The 19578-nt window shown below is 37.2% G+C and overlaps 6 protein-coding genes across 6 annotated transcripts; 4 read left to right on the plus strand and 2 right to left on the minus strand.

The window, feature by feature from the left end:
* Positions 1–4283: 4283 nt before the first annotated feature.
* On the plus strand, positions 4284–6312 carry LOC18029621 (probable WRKY transcription factor 34). Its single transcript, XM_006413119.2, has 4 exons — positions 4284–4616; positions 4706–5400; positions 5490–5648; positions 5754–6312. The coding sequence occupies exons 1-4, from the start codon at positions 4284–4286 to the stop codon at positions 6283–6285; spliced, it is 1719 nt and encodes a 572-aa protein (XP_006413182.1). The 3' UTR covers positions 6286–6312.
* Positions 6313–6350: 38 nt separating this feature from the next.
* On the minus strand, positions 6351–8751 carry LOC18029622 (COP9 signalosome complex subunit 6b). The gene is made up of 9 exons (XM_006413120.2): positions 8411–8751; positions 8220–8308; positions 8038–8131; positions 7788–7849; positions 7623–7701; positions 7445–7537; positions 7145–7245; positions 6969–7024; positions 6351–6635 (listed from the first exon to the last, which is right to left on the minus strand). Exons 1-9 carry the CDS (start codon positions 8742–8744, stop codon positions 6554–6556), a joined length of 990 nt encoding a protein of 329 aa, XP_006413183.1. The 5' UTR covers positions 8745–8751; the 3' UTR covers positions 6351–6553.
* Positions 8752–11285: 2534 nt separating this feature from the next.
* LOC18029624 (gibberellic acid methyltransferase 1) lies at positions 11286–13138 on the plus strand. Its single transcript, XM_006413122.2, is given in 5 exon segments — positions 11286–11489; positions 11492–11600; positions 11602–11840; positions 12197–12486; positions 12616–13138. Coding segments are annotated over 5 exon segments (1128 nt in total). The 5' UTR covers positions 11286–11362; the 3' UTR covers positions 12979–13138.
* Positions 13139–13386: 248 nt separating this feature from the next.
* Positions 13387–14725, plus strand: LOC18029625. The gene is made up of 2 exons (XM_006413123.2): positions 13387–13846; positions 14147–14725. The coding sequence occupies exons 1-2, from the start codon at positions 13488–13490 to the stop codon at positions 14625–14627; spliced, it is 840 nt and encodes a 279-aa protein (XP_006413186.2). The 5' UTR covers positions 13387–13487; the 3' UTR covers positions 14628–14725.
* Positions 14726–14772: 47 nt separating this feature from the next.
* LOC18029626 lies at positions 14773–17086 on the minus strand. The gene is made up of 8 exons (XM_006413125.2): positions 16800–17086; positions 16211–16277; positions 15879–15956; positions 15717–15769; positions 15473–15609; positions 15317–15381; positions 15086–15144; positions 14773–14998 (listed from the first exon to the last, which is right to left on the minus strand). Exons 1-8 carry the CDS (start codon positions 17034–17036, stop codon positions 14909–14911), a joined length of 786 nt encoding a protein of 261 aa, XP_006413188.1. The 5' UTR covers positions 17037–17086; the 3' UTR covers positions 14773–14908.
* A 179-nt stretch (positions 17087–17265) lies between these two features.
* On the plus strand, positions 17266–19040 carry LOC18029627 (E3 ubiquitin-protein ligase SIRP1). Its single transcript, XM_006413126.2, has 2 exons — positions 17266–17394; positions 17792–19040. The coding sequence occupies exon 2, from the start codon at positions 17846–17848 to the stop codon at positions 18920–18922; it is 1077 nt and encodes a 358-aa protein (XP_006413189.1). The 5' UTR covers positions 17266–17394; positions 17792–17845; the 3' UTR covers positions 18923–19040.
* Positions 19041–19578: the final 538 nt, after the last annotated feature.

Below are 19578 nucleotides of genomic sequence, written 5' to 3' on the forward strand. Positions count from 1 at the left end.
ACGTCCCTCACTAATCTCCAAAAGCCATTTAGTTACATAAGTAAAAGCTAAAAGCAGATTCCTTTAGTTAGAGAAAAGAATATTCAGAGGGAATTAGGAACAAGAGGACAGTTGAGAAGTTTAACTTCCTTATCATCTCCTTGTCTGAAATCGAAAGCACCTGGACCATCAGTTGTTCCGGCAGCAAAACCAAACCCCATTGCAGCTGGACATGTTTTCACCGTCTCAGAGCTGTCTGCTTTAGGAACTGTGACTTCAATATTTGAGAAATCTACATCCGCATGTTGGTAACCAATTTTGCCTTGTAGCTTCTCTGTAGCTTTGTTAAATGGTTCGACTGCCATTTTGAATTGCTTCTCTAGTGATACGTGTGTATCCTCAAAACACAAAAACTATCAATAATTAAAACATATAAGAACAAACAAGCGAAACACATCTTTGGTCAGCCCCAACTAAAAACGGAAAAGCAAAGTGCACCAAACCCCGGTTAACATATAAAAGATAAGTGCTAAACGAAGACAATCACAAAATTAAAGACGACCCAAAAAGAAGAAGAAGGAACCCTAACCTTTCAACATAGCCGCTAGCTAAACAATCACCGATCAAGTCAGTCTAGCTAAAAACATCGCCACCTAAACAGCAAATAAACAGCAAACAAACAGCAAACGGTATAAAAAATAAGAAGAATATATACATATATATATATATATAATTCAACTTTTAATAAATACCAGAAGCAATTTTGAATACCCGAGGGTCCTCAACTCGAGATACTCACGATTAGGGGTCATCCAAGCGCCACACTATCTGTAAACAATATCCTCGTTTAAGGAAGATGAAACGGAAAAACGTGAACACGTTAACACAAAAAAGACCAAACGGGGAAAAATTATAAGAACCTACGAACTAACAGAATGTACCCAACACCTAACAGAGAAACCAACATAAGCAAGATATAAAAGTCAATATAGGTACAAGCAAGTTTACCTCTCACAACCATTTTCAAAACACTTAAACAACTCTCACAGAATCAAAACATGAGAAAAGAAGATTTGGTGGTAGAACAATTAACCACCGCATCAAAACGCTCAAATGAGTTACAAAGGAAACTCATACCTGAAGAGAAGAGAGTCGAAATTTAAATCCTTGAAAAAATCGAAAACAGAAAAAAAGCAACCTACAAGAGCAACATCCAAAATAAATTTAAAAACCGCCGATCAGTTAGTACGTGAACAGAAAGAATAAATTTGGAGAAACCATAATCAAAACCCATAACTTTTTTAAAAAAACTTTGATATACCTCGAATGATGTTGTTAGCTCCAGCGGTAACAACCTTCAAGAGGGGAAAACAACGAAACAGATCAATGCAAAACTAAACAATTAGATACAAATGATAACGAAAACACATCAAATAACATTAAAAATATGTAGAAACCCATAACCGAAATTTTGAAGCCGAAATTTTGAAGCCCTAAAAAAGTTGGGATATTTAGTCATTATCGACCTAAAAGCAAGTTAAAAGGCAAACATCAAGAACCATAACCCCTAAAAAATTATAGTAATAACTCTAAAGACGGACGAATCTAGTCAAACTCGAACTCAGAATAACCTAGATCGGCCTAAACGTATTGTATTTATAGCCTCTAGGTCAAAGTAGGTTTGAGATTATCTATATTGGAAAATCTAATACAAAATCACAAATGATAGATATTGAACGTTCCACAACCAATCTATTGTACGTAAAAATTTAGTTATGAAAATTTTGTAATTTATTTATTTTTACTTTGCTTTTAATATATATGATATGATAAATCATTGTTTTTGGTTTTTTTTTTAATATACGATATGATAATGGTTTGTTAACTTAATTTAAACCATTATTTTCGTTTTTTAAATATATATTTTTATAAAAATTAATTTAAACTAATTTAAGGAGAGGTAAAGGGTAACTAGCCACCCTGAAATTAAATGAGAGAGCTTTAAACGAAATTTTTACTTCGCTTATAATATATATGATCGAGTCCCAACCCATTACCCAAATGTGTCAAACTTTTATTTCTACCAATCAGAGAAAAATATCTATCTATGGTGTTGAATATTACATTGACTTGCTCTTGAACGTCAATAAATAAGATTTTCTTTAATTAATTACATTACTAATTTTTAGCAATTGAATAGAAAGTTTTATAGTTAGTCAACAAAGAAGCATTGAAATAAGAAACATTGTAGTTCGTCAAATCATTTATTTACCATATCAGAAATGTTAACTTTATTATATCCAGAAAAAAAATTCATGACAAAACTTTAAAATAGATTTCATACATGACACATTCAATAGAACAACAACAAACAACTTTCATCAGTTCATATTATAAAGTCCACGACTTGTTGGTCAGAACAACCAGTTGCAAATATATAATATTTTTTTGTTGAGGACATTTTTAATAAAATATATATTTTTTTATAATTGGAGACAATTTTCTATAAATTCATTTAAATATAATACTAAATTAATTTTTTTTAAGATTTATTTAATAAAAAAACAAAAAAGAGTAGGGGGCATGTGACCCATAATCTCCTTTCTGCCTCCACCCTGAGAACAACAACAACAAAAAGTTTACAGGACTTGAACTGAAACGATAAATTGTGAAGATTTTACAATCTTTCAGAAGAATCAGAACTATTAGAAAGTTTGAAACAGTAATGAAAAGCTCATAGACAAGTCTGTTTAACAAACTGGCGAGAAGCTCTATATATGTAGAACAACTAAGCTAAAACAGTTCTTTTGCCAAAAAAAATAAATAATAATAACTAAGCTAAAACAGCAAAAAAAAGGTCTACCCAAAAGAATAAAATATAATTTTTAGTGGTTGGAACATTTTCACAATTAATGTCCCTTAAACTTAATCACTAATATACTAAAAATAGTCAGGCAAGTTATATTTTCTACTCCATGTTTTTCTAACGATTTTAGTAAAATTACTGCATTACTAAAACTTTTTTTTTTCAAGCGGAGTTTAAGTATTCCCAATTACTAGAACCAGTATATACACAATAGGCTAACTGTGATATAATGTAACTTTTTAATTTGGAAAATTCTAAATATGCCAATAATATCCGGCTTTTAGTGTAGAAAAATGGAGGACCATTCGTTTTTGATCACATGTGTATTATTGATGAGTCTATATAGTTTACGATCGATTTACACATGGCATTGTATGAAGAAAATAGGAATCGATATGTGGAGAACAGTAATCGTCGTCATATACGATCTCAAACAAAATGTCCCTAAATCACTAATGCGCAATCCTCTATTTTCGTCTCGTTTCAGTTTAAATTTATAATAGCCGATAAGATTTTATTAAAAACCACAAACTGTTTATATATTTTGGAAATTAAACATGCTCATATTTTGTTAGATTCATTTTAGTACTAATAACTCAGCACTGATTTTTACACCATTGACTTGACGAACGTTTATAGAATTAGACACATCATAAACTATATACTATGTTAGCCAAAAAGAAAACAAAATTGTACCCCTTTTTTTGTCAACACTGTATTTTGTTTTTGTTGCTAACAGAGTTAACCATGTTTCCAGTTATGCTAATGTATGTTAAGCTGGTGGTGTAAAAGACAAGCATCATGATGAGTTTAGTTATTTAAGTGAACTAAATCTAAATGTGTGTGTATTTTAAAAAAAAAATAAATACACAGGGTATATTCTAAAAATAGTTAAATTGTTGGTGAATTTTTATGGAATACATTGTAGAAAAAAAATTTGAACTTTTTTGTTTGGATTGTGAGAAAGTTAAGGAGAAAATTTATCTAACCAAGCTGTATTATCTCTTGCAGTTTTTTGCCCATATACATCTTCATTGTGTTTAGGGGAAACGATAATCAAGAAAGAGAGATTTTTACAGAAAAATTCTTCTTTTCCTTATGTTCACTTTCCGAAATAACCCATAAGAACAGAGACAGAGATAGGAAGAAGCAAGAAAAAGAAAAAAAGAGCAGTCCCTTGTTTCGATCTCTCTTACAGTACTAAACGGCCAAAAATATTTGATCCGTTAAAAAATCAGGTAATGGTCGCCATTCTTATATAATCACTCTTTTAATGTCCATCGTTGTAACATTATTCTCAAGAGTTCTCATGTTGTGTTTTTTGGGATCATAATACGGTTAATACCACGTTTTATTGCTTTTTGAGGCATATCCTGTATTTGTGTATCTTCATGCCGTTTATAAAATTTTCAGGTTGAAGCTGAATCTTGGCTTTGAAATGGCTGGTTTTGATAGTAAGATCGCTGTAATGGGAGAATGGTTAGACCGTAATCCTCCTAACCACAAGAAGAGATCGAAAGCGGAACGTGATCACAGAGACGTTTCTTTAGAAGACATTAAGAATAAGGATTTTCTACAAACCAGCTTTCAAGAGACACCATGTTATTCATCACGAGGTGGTCTCAGTGAAAGGATTGCTGCGAGAGCCGGGTTTAATGTACCAAGGTTAAACACTGAGAGTATTCTTCAGTCTCCATGTTTAACCATCTCTTCTCCTGGTGTTAGCCCTGCAACTCTGCTAGAGTCTCCGGTTTTCCTCTCAAACCCTTTGGTAACTTTTTCCTTTTCAACATTTTTCATTATCGTCATGTCCCTTTCACGGATCCATTTTCTGAAATCTCTTATCACTTGGAAGCCCAGCCATCTCCGACAACAGGAAAGCTCTTATCACAACCTTTTGGTAAAGCTAAAGATGAGTTCTTTGACGACATTGCCACATCTTTAGCCTTCCAATCCATTTCAAGAAGGAGTCTTGATCCTACAAACATCGGTTTAGAACCTCATGATTCACAAGACTATGAGCAAACACAGCTCGGTGGTTTAGGAGACTCGATGCCAAGTGGTGCACCAGCAGATGATGGATACAACTGGAGGAAATACGGACAAAAGCTAGTTAAAGGAAGCGAGTATCCACGTAGCTATTACAAGTGCACACACCCGACTTGTGAAGTCACGAAGAAGGTTGAACGGTCCAGGGAAGGTCATATCACAGAGATTATATACGCAAAAGCTCATAATCACCCTAAACCTCCACCTAATCGCCGCTCAGGCATTGGATCATCCGGAACATGCCTTGACATGCAAATAGATGGAACTGAGCAAGAAAGCTTTGGTGGAACCAATGAGAACATAGAATGGACATCACCTGTATCTGCAGAGCTCGATTACGGTAGCCATTCTGGATCAATGCAGGTTCAAAACGGGACTCAGTTCGGGTATGGTGATGCAGTAGCTGATGCTTTCTTTAAAGGTGAAGATGAAGAAGATGGCACGTCCCACATGAGTGTTTCCCTAGGTTACGACGGAGAAGTAGATGAATCCGAGTCAAAGAGAAGGTTAGAAAATTGTTGCTCAAGTAAACCATTTAACATACTCGGAAAGACTAGACCGTTCTGAATTCTTTCTGATGCTATTAACGTAACAGGAAACTCGAAGCTTATGCAACGGAAATGAGTGGATCAAGCCGAGCCACCCGTGAGCCAAAAGTCGTGGTGCAGACCACAAGTGACATTGACATCCTCGACGATGGTTATCGCTGGCGCAAGTACGGACAAAAAGTCGTCAAAGGAAACCCGAATCCAAGGTTCTTGCTTGTATTCAAATGTTCTGTTCTGTTCTGCTCTCTCTGTTGCACCTTTTTGTCCAAGAATTTCATCACAATCTGTTTTCTATATAAACAATGCTTCAGGAGTTACTATAAATGCACAGCTAATGGATGTATCGTAACGAAGCATGTGGAAAGAGCTTCTGATGACCTCACATCCGTACTAACAACTTACATAGGCAAGCACACTCATGAAGTACCAGCAGCACGCAACAGCAGCAGCCATGTCAGTCCAGGCAGCTCAGGGACCCTCCAAGGCAGTTTAGCGACTCAGACCCACAACCACCATGTGCACTATCCAGTGCCACATAGTAGACCCGAAGGACTGGTCACAGCCAACTCATCTTTATTTGACTTCCAGCCACACCTTAGGCCTCCTTCGGGTTACTCGGTTTACATAGGCCAAACTGAGCTTTCGGATCTTTCAATGCATGGTTTAGCCATCGGGCAAGAGAAGCTTCCCGGCCTGCCAGGGCCTGCCATTGTTGATTCAGCTGGGCTGATGTTGCAGTTAGCAGCAGAGCCGAAGGTGGAACCAGTGTCGCAACAGGAACTTGGATTGTCTACGAGCTCATTGATATACAGAGATATAATGAGTAGGTTACCACATATATGAAACAAATCTCTTTGTTCACTGATTGTTCGTTTTTTTTGAATAAATGGTTCTGAAAATTGAGGGAATGTGAAAGCTAGTTTGTTTGTTAAGTCTTGTCGCAAGATTTAGGAGCTACAAAACAAAAACAAAAAAAACAAAAAAAACTTGGCTTCTACCTAAACAAAGCCTTTAGCAAATCGAATTTCCTTCGCTGTCTGGTCCCGAAACTGAGTTCTATATTTCTCTAAGGAACCGCCAAAAAAAAGGATTTTTACGCTGAAACTAATCTTTACAGGAATGTATTCCTACCGCCTCTTCGACTGTTTCTCTCGTATGCAGTGTTGAATTTGTCAACCACCTCGTTCATGTTGCTGCATTTTGGTACAAAAGTGAGAAATCAAATAGAAGAAAAGATTCTCCTAAGACATACTTTGGTTGTAATTGACATCTGGATTGATCAAAGTATTAACATACGATTGATCAAATAAAAGTTTATATTTCCTTTAGACACTATAGGTTTTCACTATTTTGATTATAACAAGGATGGTTAAGCAAGGTCACTATCTCCGGGTCAGCTAAAAGCAACTACTGGTGATTTCATCAGTCTAAGCATCGTACAACATAGCACTATCAACCAAAAGACAAAAAATTTCATGCCTATCCTTCATTGTTAGCTAAATGGAATTTCCATGTCGAGCACATACCTGGTACAATTTGTGAGCATTGCTAGGTAAGACATCAGCAATTTGTCGTTGTACTCCTGCAAATAAGAACGTCACATATAGATCATTCAGAAGAACAAGCTACATTAAGAACTTAAGAGAATAGAATGCTATTTTTCTTAACGAAGATTGCTAGAAAACAGTAAGGCACTACTTACCATCAAGAAATCATCTCGAAACTTTTCTGATTGTGCGGCAGGCAAACTTCTAAGCAGACTAGATACTTGCCTCAGAAGTGCGTTCTCGGAAGGAATATCACCTAGATGCAGTATTAAATAAGTCATTAGAACCAAAGGGACCCTTGGAACCTAAAGTACACAACTACAGAACTTTTGGTCAATATCATCGTCTGACCCCTATTTATCCATTTTTCAGTGTAGAATAACACAAATGCATATAGCTACGATCAAGAAATGGTCGATGAACAAAATGAAGTAGGACGCAATAATAGAATATACCTTTCTGCATTGTGACAAGATACTGATAAAGAACTCTGATTCTGCTAGTTAGCATCTTGATGGCACTGTGTATGCCAGTAAGATGAGCAGCCACTGCACAACATCGAGGAATCAGCCTAAATTCCATACAAGTGTGTAAGAGGATTATCATAAATAAGAAGTGTACAGTAAGGCTTACATTGGGTCGCTGCTGAGCCTCCATCGGATGGCTTAAGGTGTGCAACATGGTCGACCGATATTCTTTCAGCTTCCACTGTCTGCATGTGTTACATCTTTGCTATGTTATTAAAGCGCCACTCTCATATATTAGAAAGATTACATATAAAGCAGCCCAAGCGCATACCTCAATTGTGTAGCTTGTATGCACGAAAATTGGCTGAGGAATTCCATCAATGACATGAAATTCTTGAAGTTTTGAAGACAATCACACCACATGATAGGAATAAAAAGGTTAGAATCTTTAAAACAATCACGACAAAATTAGAGGTCGAATAAGATAAAAAGAAGAAACTAGTTATAATCATGAGCCAATATACGATCTGCGACTGTATTTTTCATACAATAAAGCAAGAGGATATGGAAAACCAAATTACCACTTTCATAGATAGTCACTGGAAGATCCTTCTGTGCGTGATTGATAGCCGGATTTAGAAGGACATAAACAGGAGATTCATTAATGTCCATCAGCTGTAGAAAACATGATGCAAAACTCACACAATCAGTACACTGAGACCTAAACCTCAACCATACAAATCAACAATGAACCTGCACTTACAGATTTGTGGATATGCATATCAGATTCATTAGCGTCGCTTCCCGTAGAGTACCATCCCAATATGTAGAAGTCAGGAAACACCTTCTTGTCTAACGAAGCAAAAGAGAAAAAAAAAAATCGAGTAACTCAATACATAGCAGCAACAATCGAGAACAAAGTAGAGACGAAAACGAGCGAGAGTATAAGCTTACAGAGCTCTTGCTTCTTCTCGAGGAAGGATCTGTCGAGAGTATCAGTAGAAGGATCAAACAAGAGCTCGAAGCTGTTGAAGATCTCAACCGTTCGACCTCTCTGGGCACCGATCACGCAGCCATAAACCCTAGGATTCTGCAGTAACATCGCGTCGCCGGTGCTGGGACCATTCCCGGTCGCGCAGGAAGAGGCTGGAGGATTAAGCTGAGTTTTAACCCTAGTGAAGTGGTCCGATATGTTAAGCATCACCAGAGGATGTAGCTTGAAGGTGAGGCCGCTCGACGAAGAAGGCGCCATTGATGTCTCTCTCGATTTTTTCCCGGCGATTGTCATTGTCGCTTCGCTTGATTCTTAAAATCCTAAAATCGGGGATCTTAAATAAATGTCGTCAATTCGGTCATCATACAGTCTTGGGCTGCCTTTCAAAGCCCATCGCATAATTAAAAATAAATAGTTTTGGAAACAATTAAACCTTTACGAATCCTTATCTATATTTAAAATATTATATTTATTGTATGTTGAATAATTTTGATTCTTTAAAAAATGATTCTATCATTTATATTTTTTCAGTAATAAGAAATCAAACTTTTAATTTAATTTAATTTAATATTATACTGGATATTTTAAAAGATAGTATATATTTAATGTGTTTTGAAATCATTTTCATCATTTTATTGAAACGGAATTGTTTTTTTTTTCAACAATTGAAATGGTTTTTTTCAAAAATTGGAACGGCATTGTTTTACTATATAGCAATTCACTAAAAGGACGTCATTGCTGGTGTGGCATCCATTCATAATCCATTCTCGGTTTGACAAAATCTGTTAGTCTGTTACAGTCATATATGTATATGTTTAAGCTAAAAATATTAAGGTTATGTATGAAATGGCACAGTTGTACAGAGTATGTATGTACTATGATCACGCCTCTAGAGTAGATAACTACTCAATCGTCTACTTGTTGAAATATAGTTGTCGATCTTGATGGATAGTCAATTATTTTCTAGATATAGGCGTCTAATTGTGAAAACATTGTATTTTGATGAGTAGTAAGAGTAATCAACTTTTCGACAGAGAAGCTCCTACCATTTATCTGAGCATCTTCTCTTTCTCTCATGCAGTCCTTTTCTCTCCCCTTATACAGTTGTTTCTAACAGCTAGTACCTAGTTTATCATCTTTTCTTCTATATATATGTGCAGTGAGATTTTATATTCTCTTTATATTCCTTTTCTGCATCATTTTCTAGACATGTTCCTGAATTCGACTTCCGAAAGTAGCAACAAACGAGTAAAGGAAGAACATAAACCAATATTTTGTTGACATTGGGTAAATAATACGAAGTAAGAATCAGTGAAGTGACATTATACCGGAAGCTTGCTGGTTTTGTAAAGCATCAAAGAAATTAAAATTCTTTCTTTGTTTGTCAAAGAAGAAGGAATACAAAATAAGAGTTTGTTTTTCTTTTTTAAAAAATGCAAAAAAAAAGGAACAAAGTTAATAGCGAAGATGACATTTTAAGGATTGTATTAAACATGTCATATACACATTGTTTGTTTGTCTTTACGTTTGTGTTTCCATGTTATACCATTCTAATCATATAATACGAAACGAAAATACTTCAAAACAAAAAATTTCGTTTAAGTATAATTAGACACACAAAAAATTGTTAAACGCGTGCTATACATAGCCTATAGTAAAATGTGAACGAACACGTTGATTATATGATTTGCTTAAGAAAATGAAAAGTTAAAACCATTCTCTCCATTACCGATATCAGAAGTAGAAGTGTAAATAGCGAAATTGGTGATCAGGATGGTGAGAAAGAAATAGCGAAACTTCAACTAGAAAAGTAGATATACGTATACAAACTTCGGAATATTGTGTTACTTTAGTTATATGTGTATATCAAAAGAAGAAAATAATCTTTTAGGACAGACATGAGACAACGACTTGTATTACAAATAAACATCTACTCATATTAAATTATAGATACCAAAGTGAGAACGCAACTGCTAATCACTTTTTCTTTTCTATAGTCAACCAACTACTAATCTCTTTTAGACTCTAGAGAGCGACGTATCTTCATTACTTCACAGTATGGATACAATTTAGTTCAAATTGCGTGGATAATTATATCATTGGAAACGTCTACTAACAGAAAGTTTTGTGAATTTGAAAACTTTCTCTTATTGCCAATCTCGGAATTTTTGTGTTCTCTAATGCTTTGCTTTCTCCTTTTTCCTTAAGGTAAACATTATCTTTTACACGCTATAACCTATATATATATATACACATATATACATATATATATACACATATATACATATAAGTATATATCCATATATCAAATTAACTAATTATTTCATGGATCGAGACTAAATATTAATAAACGAACGGACCCCACAATATTGAAACTCTCAGCTCAGAAATTTCATTCGATTAATTTATTCTCCAACTTGTTCCAAACTACCAGGCCTGCACAGTGCACACTACGATGAAGACGTTTTCAGAAGGTTCTCTTACTTTTGTAGTATAAAAGAAAAAGGCGCTCAAGAAAAATGTCATAAAATACACACACCCCCCCCCCCCCCCCCAAAAAAAGGGTTAATAAAAGTTTAGTAAAAGTTCTTGAATCGTTTGGTATCAATCCTAATCTTAAAGGAATCATTTGTAAACCTAAAATTTGTTATATACTTATACCTTTTAGGTTTGATTGGTAATTTTTAGAATTGACCATTGGGTACATCAACATTTCCAAGTTATTTAAAAATCGCGTGAGTAAAACGACGCCGTTAGAAACCTTGCAGTGCATAATGTGGCCGAATATATATAGAGACGTTTGTTTCCCATGCATCTTCATTAAGACCAAATAGAGAGTCTCCTTTATATCACTTAACTAACAAATTAGAGGGACGTTCACAAAAATTTCTTACACATTTACGATTTTAGATATGGATTCCTCCCGGAGCCTCGAGCACGTGCTCTCCATGCAAGGCGGCGAGGATGACGTCAGCTACGCCAAAAACAGTTACGGTCCGGCCGCAGCGTTAGCCTCCAGCAAACCAATCCTGACGTCAGCCACTCCATGAATTTCACTAAAGGATGCTCATCTCACCTAAAGATAGCCGACTTAGGTTGCGCAGTCGGAGACAACACGTTTTCCACGGTTGACACGGTGGTTGAGGTGTTGGCGGAAGCTAGCCGTGGTTGATGGCGTAGACGAGCCGGAGCCGGAGCTAGAGGTCTTCTTCTCCGACTTGCCTTCGAACGACTTCAACACGTTGTTTCGATCGTTGGAAAAACAAGTTAATGGCTCGAGCCAGAATAAGTACTTCGCGGCTGGCGTTCCAGGCTCGTTCTATAAGAGGCTGTTTCCGAAAGGAGAGCTCCATGTCGTTGTGACCACGAGCGCCTTACAATGGCTCTCTCTCAGGTATATGTATCTTTTGAATTAGTTTGATTTCTTCACTTATATGTAATTGGTTTATAATAGCTAAGAAAACGAAGATTCAGCTTTCTTACTTCAAGTGGAAATAATATTCATGCAAATTTAGTTGAAACTATACATAAAATAAAATTTCAAGATTCTTCAAATGTTAATTAACAATATCTCAAAAACAACAGTCTATAAAGTCCGATTATGAGATATTCATATGGATATGTCCGGAGCAACTTAATTTTATGTTAATTATTTTACTCTTTTTTTATTATTGTCTCTATGGATCGTCGAAAAGTGTTTTTTTTTTTTTCATTTCATTGTATCGGATTTGATTTTTGGATATGATAGATACCGTAAAAGGTGATGGAGAAAGGATCGAAGACATGGAACAAGGGAAGGGTGTGGATTCAAGGAGCAGAGAAAGAAGTTGTGGAGGCATACGCGGAGCAGTCAGACAAGGACTTAGTCGAGTTCTTGAAATGTCGGAAAGAAGAAATTGTTGTTGGAGGAGTGTTGTTTATGTTGATGGGTGGTCGACCTTCTGGCTTAGTGGGCCAAGTCAGTGACCATGACTCACGTCTCAAGCACCTTTTCACAACTTTGATGGATCAAGCTTGGCAAGATCTAGTAGATGGGGTATATAATAAGATCCCATGATCATGACGTCATGTTTTTACTTTATAAACTGTTTTTTTTTTTTATGTTCTATATATGTATGGAATTGACAAAACCTTTTTTTTTAATTTCTCTGGTGAGTTTGTAAAGGGTTTAATAAAGAAGGAGATAAGAGATGGTTTCAACATTCCGGTGTATATGAGAAACACAGAGGAAATAGCGGCTGCGATTGAGCGTTGTGGTGGTTTCAAGATAGAGAAGATGGAGATATTAAAAATAGATGACCCTATGAATGCTAAACGGCATGAGTTTATGAAAGATCCTGATTCTTACGGTCGAGCCATGGCTAACTTAATTCAAGCCGGTCTAAAGCCAATGTTTGAGGCCTATCTCGGTACTGACCTGACACACAAGCTCTTCAAACGGTACGCAAATCGAGCTGCTTCCAACAAAGAATTTATCAAGAAGAATAGTTTCTATTTTGTGATCGCTGTGTCCGCGATTCGGGTTTGATGTTATCTATGTACATATATCATATATGCTTAGTATATATAGCATGTCAAAACATCTACGAAATCGTTTGACGCATGCTGGAATAAATTATTATTAGACAGAAACCCTTGTGTTTCGGATATATTATAGGGTTATCCTTCACTTTTAAAATTTTACAATCTTTCCCCTTTATTTTGTCGCTTCAATGAATTGGAGAAATGTTTGTCATTTGAGATATGATAAATTAGAAAGCATGGTTCGCAAAACTAAACATTTATAATACGTGAACGATGAGTAAAGAGAACCTCGTGACCACCAATGACACTTTACTACGTGACACTCATTAATTAAAACAAGGGAAAATATTTATACTTATATAGTTTTTACCCTAAAACTCAAAGAAACTATCTCCCACCACCCCGAATTCATTCCTCTCACGCGACACACCACCGTGGCTTCTTCTCCTTCACCACCAAGGTTCAAATCTTGAAGGCAATATCCCAACAACAACAACAAAAAAAAAAAAAACAATGAAAGATCTCTCTTTCTTCTTCCTCAAGAAATCCTATCTGGCCTCGAGAATGCGAGGAAGAGGTCCACGTGGTGGCTTCGCGAGCTCTTGTGGTGGCGATGGCTCGACTTCCACACTAAACCAACATCAAAAGAACGAAGCGGGACTATCTGTCACACCTGAAAACACTCCTTTCGGTGGAGGGTCGCCGAGAACGCTAGAGGAGATGATACTTCAGCTAGAGGTTGAAGAAGATATCGTTAGAAGAGCTAGACTTCGTGAATCTTACTACGGTACTTATGATAATTGCGACGATGATGATGATAAGTTATATCAGCCTGTTCGGATGTCATGCGTTAACAGTTCCGATATCTTGAGGTGCGTCATGCTTCTGTTGTATATATGTGCATACATACTAAACATGATTCATAGTCATGAGCTCAAATGAAATTAACAAAAATATTTGGTTTATTGATTTATATTTCGACTTACGAAAAAATTGTTACCAACAAAAAAAATTAATAATTATGCGATTGGAGACTAGAGAGTACGTTTTTTTCTTCTTGGAATTTTTGTTTCTGTATTGGTGAAACTTGTAGGTACAAGAAAAAGGTTTCTATTGTGTAATGATAAGCTACATATTATAATGTCATTCTGTTTCATTTGCTTGCCGTTAAGGTCGGCAAGGAACGCGTTGAACCAGTACCCACGTTTCTCGCTGGACGGTAAGGACGCGATGTACCGGTCATCATTCCGGTGCCAGCTCGGCGTCGGTGCTGATGTGGCAAGACAAGGTGGACGGAGATCAAACTGCGGGGACGAACGGAGATCGAGCCAGATGAGCTTAGAGACAAAACGCCTGCCTCGGAAGGTGGCTGGGGAGAGTGTGGTGTGGTGCGAGACAGGGGTGGTTGCGAAGCTGATGGGCCTGGAGATGATACCGGTTCCGGTCAAGGGCAAAAGAGGAAAAGATAAGTTAGGGACTCTGCTCAAAAGAGAGCGTCTAAGGAGGAGAGATCGGACGCTGGACATTAACGGTCGGAATGGTCAGACCACCGAAGCTTCTTGCTCGTCTGGAGGTTTAAACTCGATGAGACCAATCCGAGCGGCTGGGTCACCTAGCCACGTGGGTGGATGGCCCACGCTACGTTTCCCATAATATTACGTTTCAACTTGGCCCTTTTAAAAACCTTCATGTCAACCATTACTGGTTGTATCAGTGAACTTTTTATATGTTTCTTATAATTAACTATTTCCTCTCCCAACTCAAACAAATAAGCTAAAACTAATGGTCTCAAATAATATAAAGAAAGAACCATAAGGTATATATCTGTCTCAAGCTAATGTGTTGGTTTCAGACAGCGTTAGATGTTTATTGACGAGAAATATGCTTGAAATAACTTGAAAAAACTCAAGGCTTGGTGGGTTTTGTGCGGTATATCAGACGGGAACTCCTAGCTCAGACATCCTCATAATTCTTTTGTTCAATGCAATCCTCTTTTGTCTTAAGAGCGAAGTCATGGAAGCCACCTAATGATTGAAGACAAGAGAATTTGAATGGCCGTTCATAGCAACGAAGCTTAACAATGAGGAAGATGAGAAAAAAAGTGGACTCACTTCGGCTCTAAGCTTGATTGCTTCCCTCCCAGGAATTTGCCGCAGGCCATCCATTAAATCTGCAGAGAATTCAAGTCTCTATGTAAATTGAGGTCTGATGTAATGACAATATTTAAGTAGATTACAGAGCATGGATCTAAACTCATTAACTGCAGTGACACGTGGAATAAATGACTATTACCAATGGAAGGTAAAAAGGAGTAAACTATAAGATATGTAAATTCTTCTTACCTGTAGCTTCGCATTCAACCTTGTGGACGGAATTAGCAAGACGATGTATATTGTTTCCAGAATCCCTACAGTACAGATATATGACAGTAGTAGCCTTAATAAAGCAAATGAAGTCAATTAAGTAAAATAAGCGGGTCTGTCGACGTTGAGGCATACATGAGTTCAGAAAGACCGCGTTTCATATCCTTCTCTGCTAAAGCTGACCTTTCAAGCAGTTTCCTGCTCTCCTTTTTCATTAGGTCTACAGACATGTTCAACTCCTGGACATGCTTCTCAGCTTTCAAGAACTGTGCCTGAAGAGATAAAGAAGTGGATGAATAAACAAGAAAGAACACAAACCAGGGAAACTAAGTATAACAGCGTTAAGAAATAAATTCGAAGTCAGTGGCACGCTAGATACCTCTTCACTCTGAAATCGGCCTAGTGTATGACGGAACAAGAATCTTCTTGGGCCTGTAATTATTAGAACCATAGACAGCAGAATTTATACAAGACATATCTGAGAAATAGAGATGTGATACTTTTATGATGCTCCTTAGCAAAGGAATATTGTAAGTTATACCTCGCATAAGAACGAGACCAGCAGCGAGACCAATCCCAGCAGCAGCAGCCGGATGCTCCTTTGCGTATATCAATTCTTCTGAAAAGGGAAAAACAGCAGGGGATACCGAGTCAGATTTATGATTGATTCGTCATTACCAAACTAGTAAACCAAGCGAGGATTCGTCATCAGGACAGATAAGCACACTATTGGATGCAGTACAAATACGAGTGAAGGTTTAGGGAAAGTATCTATTATACTCAATGGTTTGTTTTGATACTCGTAAGCCGTAACCAAGCTTTAAAGTAGTCTACAAGCAAAAAAAAAAAACATGAAATTTGGCGTCAAGTTACCTGTTACTTTACTGAAGAAAGCATTTTCATAAGTCTTATACTGAGTCAAAGCATGTGGAATGAAATCCTGCAATTTCAGAAACAAAAGTAACTACCACAGGAATTTAGTAGGAGACGCGAAGACATATACATATACAGCAACTGAAATTGTGATCTCAGGTAGATAAAGATCAATTCCATAGCATATCTTTAAGCAACATGAATAGCTGATATCTTGAGAAGACATGGTGTCTTTGAAGAGATTAAGAAAAGAAAACTCAATGTTGGAAGATAATCAATAATCCCTCAGCGATACAATGCAGACTTCTAAACAAAATACTCAGTTTGAGAAAAGGAAACAGAATCAGATCCCAAGAGAGACTGTGATCACTGCCAATAAATTCAAACGCTATGATTCAACAAGATTTCACCATATGAACAATAACGGCTAAATGGAGCAGAATCTGTTTGAATCGAGCTCAGTTCCAGAAATAATAGCTTATGAAGGTAGATTGAATTCGAATCAATCCAGGATTTGAATCCTGAAAATTGTTGCGAAAGAATCTTCATTCGAGAAACTTATCGGTGCAAAATAGAAAGATAGAATAACCTGTATAGAGCGGAACTGAGAGGTAGAGTTTTCACGGAGGGAACGAGCAGAGCGAATGGCGGAATCCTTCGACTCCTTCACCGTCCGCTGGAAATCATCCACCCATTTCTCTGCTCCTCCTATGGCCTCCTCCACCGAATCAACCACCGCGATTGCTGTATGCTCCGTCGCATCAGCAGCGACTGCAGTCGCTGAAGCCGATTCATCGGTAACGCCGGTCGCTTCGGTTTCGCTCATCGTCGGAGATTACCTTTCTGGTACCGAGACTTGACCCTTCTCCTCTTTCAATTTCAACTTTCACCGGTTCGTTTCGACTCGGTTCGGTTCGGCTCAATTTCATTCCAATTTGGAAGTGGTTAAGGTCGGGTTAGCTCAGATTGCGATTAATGGGCTTTAGATTGGGTCTGCATCAAAATAATTCTCTCTTTCGTCTTCTTTTCCTCATTCATTCCTCTTTTCTTCTTCTCCCACCATTTCTGCTGCAAACCTCCAAAAAGATGAAAATATAAAGGTTAGCTTCCTTATTGTGGAGATTTTTAAGAAGGATCAGATAACTATTTCCTCTGGATCTTCAAAAAGTAGGCACATTTACAAGGTATGGTTTTGTTTTAGTTTATTTTATTATTTTGTTTTGACAATTCTATGTGCTTAAGAATTGGGAGTTTTCTTTTCATGGATTTGCTCTGATTTATTTTTAGAGACAGTTTTGGGTCATCAGTTTTTCTTCTTGGGGATCAATTGTTTAATTAGTTTATTCGTGTTTGTATAAATTAAGAAGCTTAAATTATTGCAAATCACCTAATATTTTCCTGTCTGAATCTTGGGCAAATGATCTTAATGACGATGATTCTCCTCGTTTTATTGTAACTTTTGGGAATGCCAATCTCTTTAATTAGATCTGCTGAAACTGAACTTAAACGGGTGGAAGATGGGCAAAATAAAGATGGAAGCTTTATTGGTTTTTCATCCTGTATCCTGTGTTCTTCTTACAGAAACGAGAGATATAGAGAGATTTTGGTGGGGAAGGAGAGAACGAGGAAAAAGCAATGGCGGCTAGGTATTGGTGTCATATGTGTTCACAAATGGTGAATCCAATTATTGACGCCGAGATCAAATGCCCATCTTGCCAAAGCGGGTTCGTCGAGGAGATGAGCGGTGACATTAATGGCGGCAGCAGCAGCAGCTTAAGGGAGGTTCAAGACCAAGAGATCGATTTAAACCATGCATTGTCTCTACTGGGTCCAAACTTGCTTGGAATGATGAACAATCCTCGGAGACGTAGAAGGTTTAGGAGGACAGAGTTTGGTGTGAGTAATGATGAGGTCAATGGTGTTGCTAATCTTGATGGGAATGACAGCAATGTCGATAATCATCATCATCATCGTCGTCGTCATCGCCACAGGCAACACGATGGAGAGATTGATTCAGATAGAGAGTTTGAGTCTATCCTGAGGAGGAGACGGAGAAGTTCAGCTGCAATATTGCAGTTGCTTCATGGCATTCGTGCAGGGATCAATTCCGAGTATGAGAGCTCGGAACGGAGCACGTTTAATGAATCAGGTGTTGTTCAGGGATCGACGGGTTTGAATCATAACCGGAACAATACTTCACTTTCTTCAATAGGAGATTACTTTGTTGGACCAGGGTTAGACCAATTGCTTGAACATCTAGCTGATAACGATCCAATCAGGTACGGGACACTTCCAGCAAGAAAAGAAGCTGTGGAGAATCTCCTAACGGTTAAGGTATGTGAGCCATTGCAATGTTCGGTTTGTTTGGATGATTTTGACAAGGGAAGTGAAGCTAAAGAGATGCCTTGTAAGCACAAGTTTCACGTCCGGTGTATATTACCGTGGCTTGAGCTTCACAGTTCGTGTCCCGTGTGCCGATATGAGCTCCCTCCTGATGATGAGATAAAGGTTGATTTGGTCAGACCGAGAACAAGAACTCTAGAGATCAACTTAAGTGATGAGAATGTGGAAGATGGTGCAAGGAATGGTAATGGGAGTGAGAGCAGATTCTCTTTTCCCTGGCCGTTCAGCGGATTATTCTCTTCTTCCTCTTCGTCATCTGCGTCGGCTTCAGGGTCTTCTCAGCCCAATCAAAACTCATATTCAGGATAAAAGAGAGAATCGTAAACAAATCCATCTATGCGTTTCTCTTGGATCACTATTCCTCAGCTTCAACCAAGTATATAAATCTTGTTCACTCAGATTGTTGAAAATAAATAAACGGTTTGGAGGAATCGGATCTTTTCTTTCTTTGTTTTTACATCATCTTGCTTGATTCATGTGCTGCGTATACATGTTATCACTCTCAAGCTATTTGCACTTGGCACAAATGAAGATGATGATCATATGGTTTAGTCCGAGTTAATCGACAGTTGGCGTTTAAAACTTTACTTTGTAAACAAAAGATGAAAAAGATGGGCCCAAGTTGAGAAGATTTGGTGGAAATTATGTTGACAAGGAAAGGCATGTGATTTTGTGGTTGTGCACTGCATCTCACTAGCTCCAAATAGGAGGAATTCCAATGTTGTATAATCAACTAATAACCAATTGAATTTGTTGAATAAAAGGAAAAAAAAAGTTATAAGAAGTCAACAATAGCGAAATCTAAACTGACAAAACCCAAAAATCTGAAACTAGTTCTTGAATTAATAAGTACATTAAAAAGAAAACATAGTTAATACGATATCTATCACTAGACTTGACGGTCGAGCGTTTTGCGTAACATTTAAGAGAAACGATCTTCGTATTGAAGGTGACATGAATTATAT

The sequence above is a fragment of the Eutrema salsugineum genome, unplaced genomic scaffold, assembly GCF_000478725.1.
Source record: "Eutrema salsugineum unplaced genomic scaffold, Eutsalg1_0 scaffold_1, whole genome shotgun sequence".
Taxonomy (NCBI): Eukaryota; Viridiplantae; Streptophyta; class Magnoliopsida; order Brassicales; family Brassicaceae; genus Eutrema; species Eutrema salsugineum.

Bases quoted from the DNA above. Each gene is read 5' to 3' on its own strand.
- LOC18029621 (XM_006413119.2), top strand. From the start codon at position 4,284: ATGGCTGGTTTTGATAGTAAGATCGCTGTAATGGGAGAATGGTTAGAC. The intron at 5,401-5,489 runs GTTAGAAAATTG...TTAACGTAACAG, and splicing joins GAATCCGAGTCAAAGAGAAG to GAAACTCGAAGCTTATGCAA. The intron at 5,649-5,753 runs GTTCTTGCTTGT...ACAATGCTTCAG, and splicing joins AAAGGAAACCCGAATCCAAG to GAGTTACTATAAATGCACAG.
- LOC18029622 (XM_006413120.2), bottom strand. From the start codon at position 8,744: ATGACAATCGCCGGGAAAAAATCGAGAGAGACATCAATGGCGCCTTCT. The intron at 7,702-7,787 runs GTATGCGCTTGG...TAACACATGCAG, and splicing joins ATACAAGCTACACAATTGAG to ACAGTGGAAGCTGAAAGAAT. The intron at 6,636-6,968 runs GTATGTGCTCGA...ACCAAAATGCAG, and splicing joins ATGCTCACAAATTGTACCAG to CAACATGAACGAGGTGGTTG.
- LOC18029625 (XM_006413123.2), top strand. From the start codon at position 13,488: ATGAAAGATCTCTCTTTCTTCTTCCTCAAGAAATCCTATCTGGCCTCG. The intron at 13,847-14,146 runs GTGCGTCATGCT...CTTGCCGTTAAG, and splicing joins AACAGTTCCGATATCTTGAG to GTCGGCAAGGAACGCGTTGA.
- LOC18029626 (XM_006413125.2), bottom strand. From the start codon at position 17,036: ATGAGCGAAACCGAAGCGACCGGCGTTACCGATGAATCGGCTTCAGCG. The intron at 15,610-15,716 runs GTATCTAGCGTG...TTATCTCTTCAG, and splicing joins GCCGATTTCAGAGTGAAGAG to GCACAGTTCTTGAAAGCTGA. The intron at 15,145-15,316 runs GTAAGAAGAATT...AATTCTCTGCAG, and splicing joins GGTTGAATGCGAAGCTACAG to ATTTAATGGATGGCCTGCGG.
- LOC18029627 (XM_006413126.2), top strand. From the start codon at position 17,846: ATGGCGGCTAGGTATTGGTGTCATATGTGTTCACAAATGGTGAATCCA.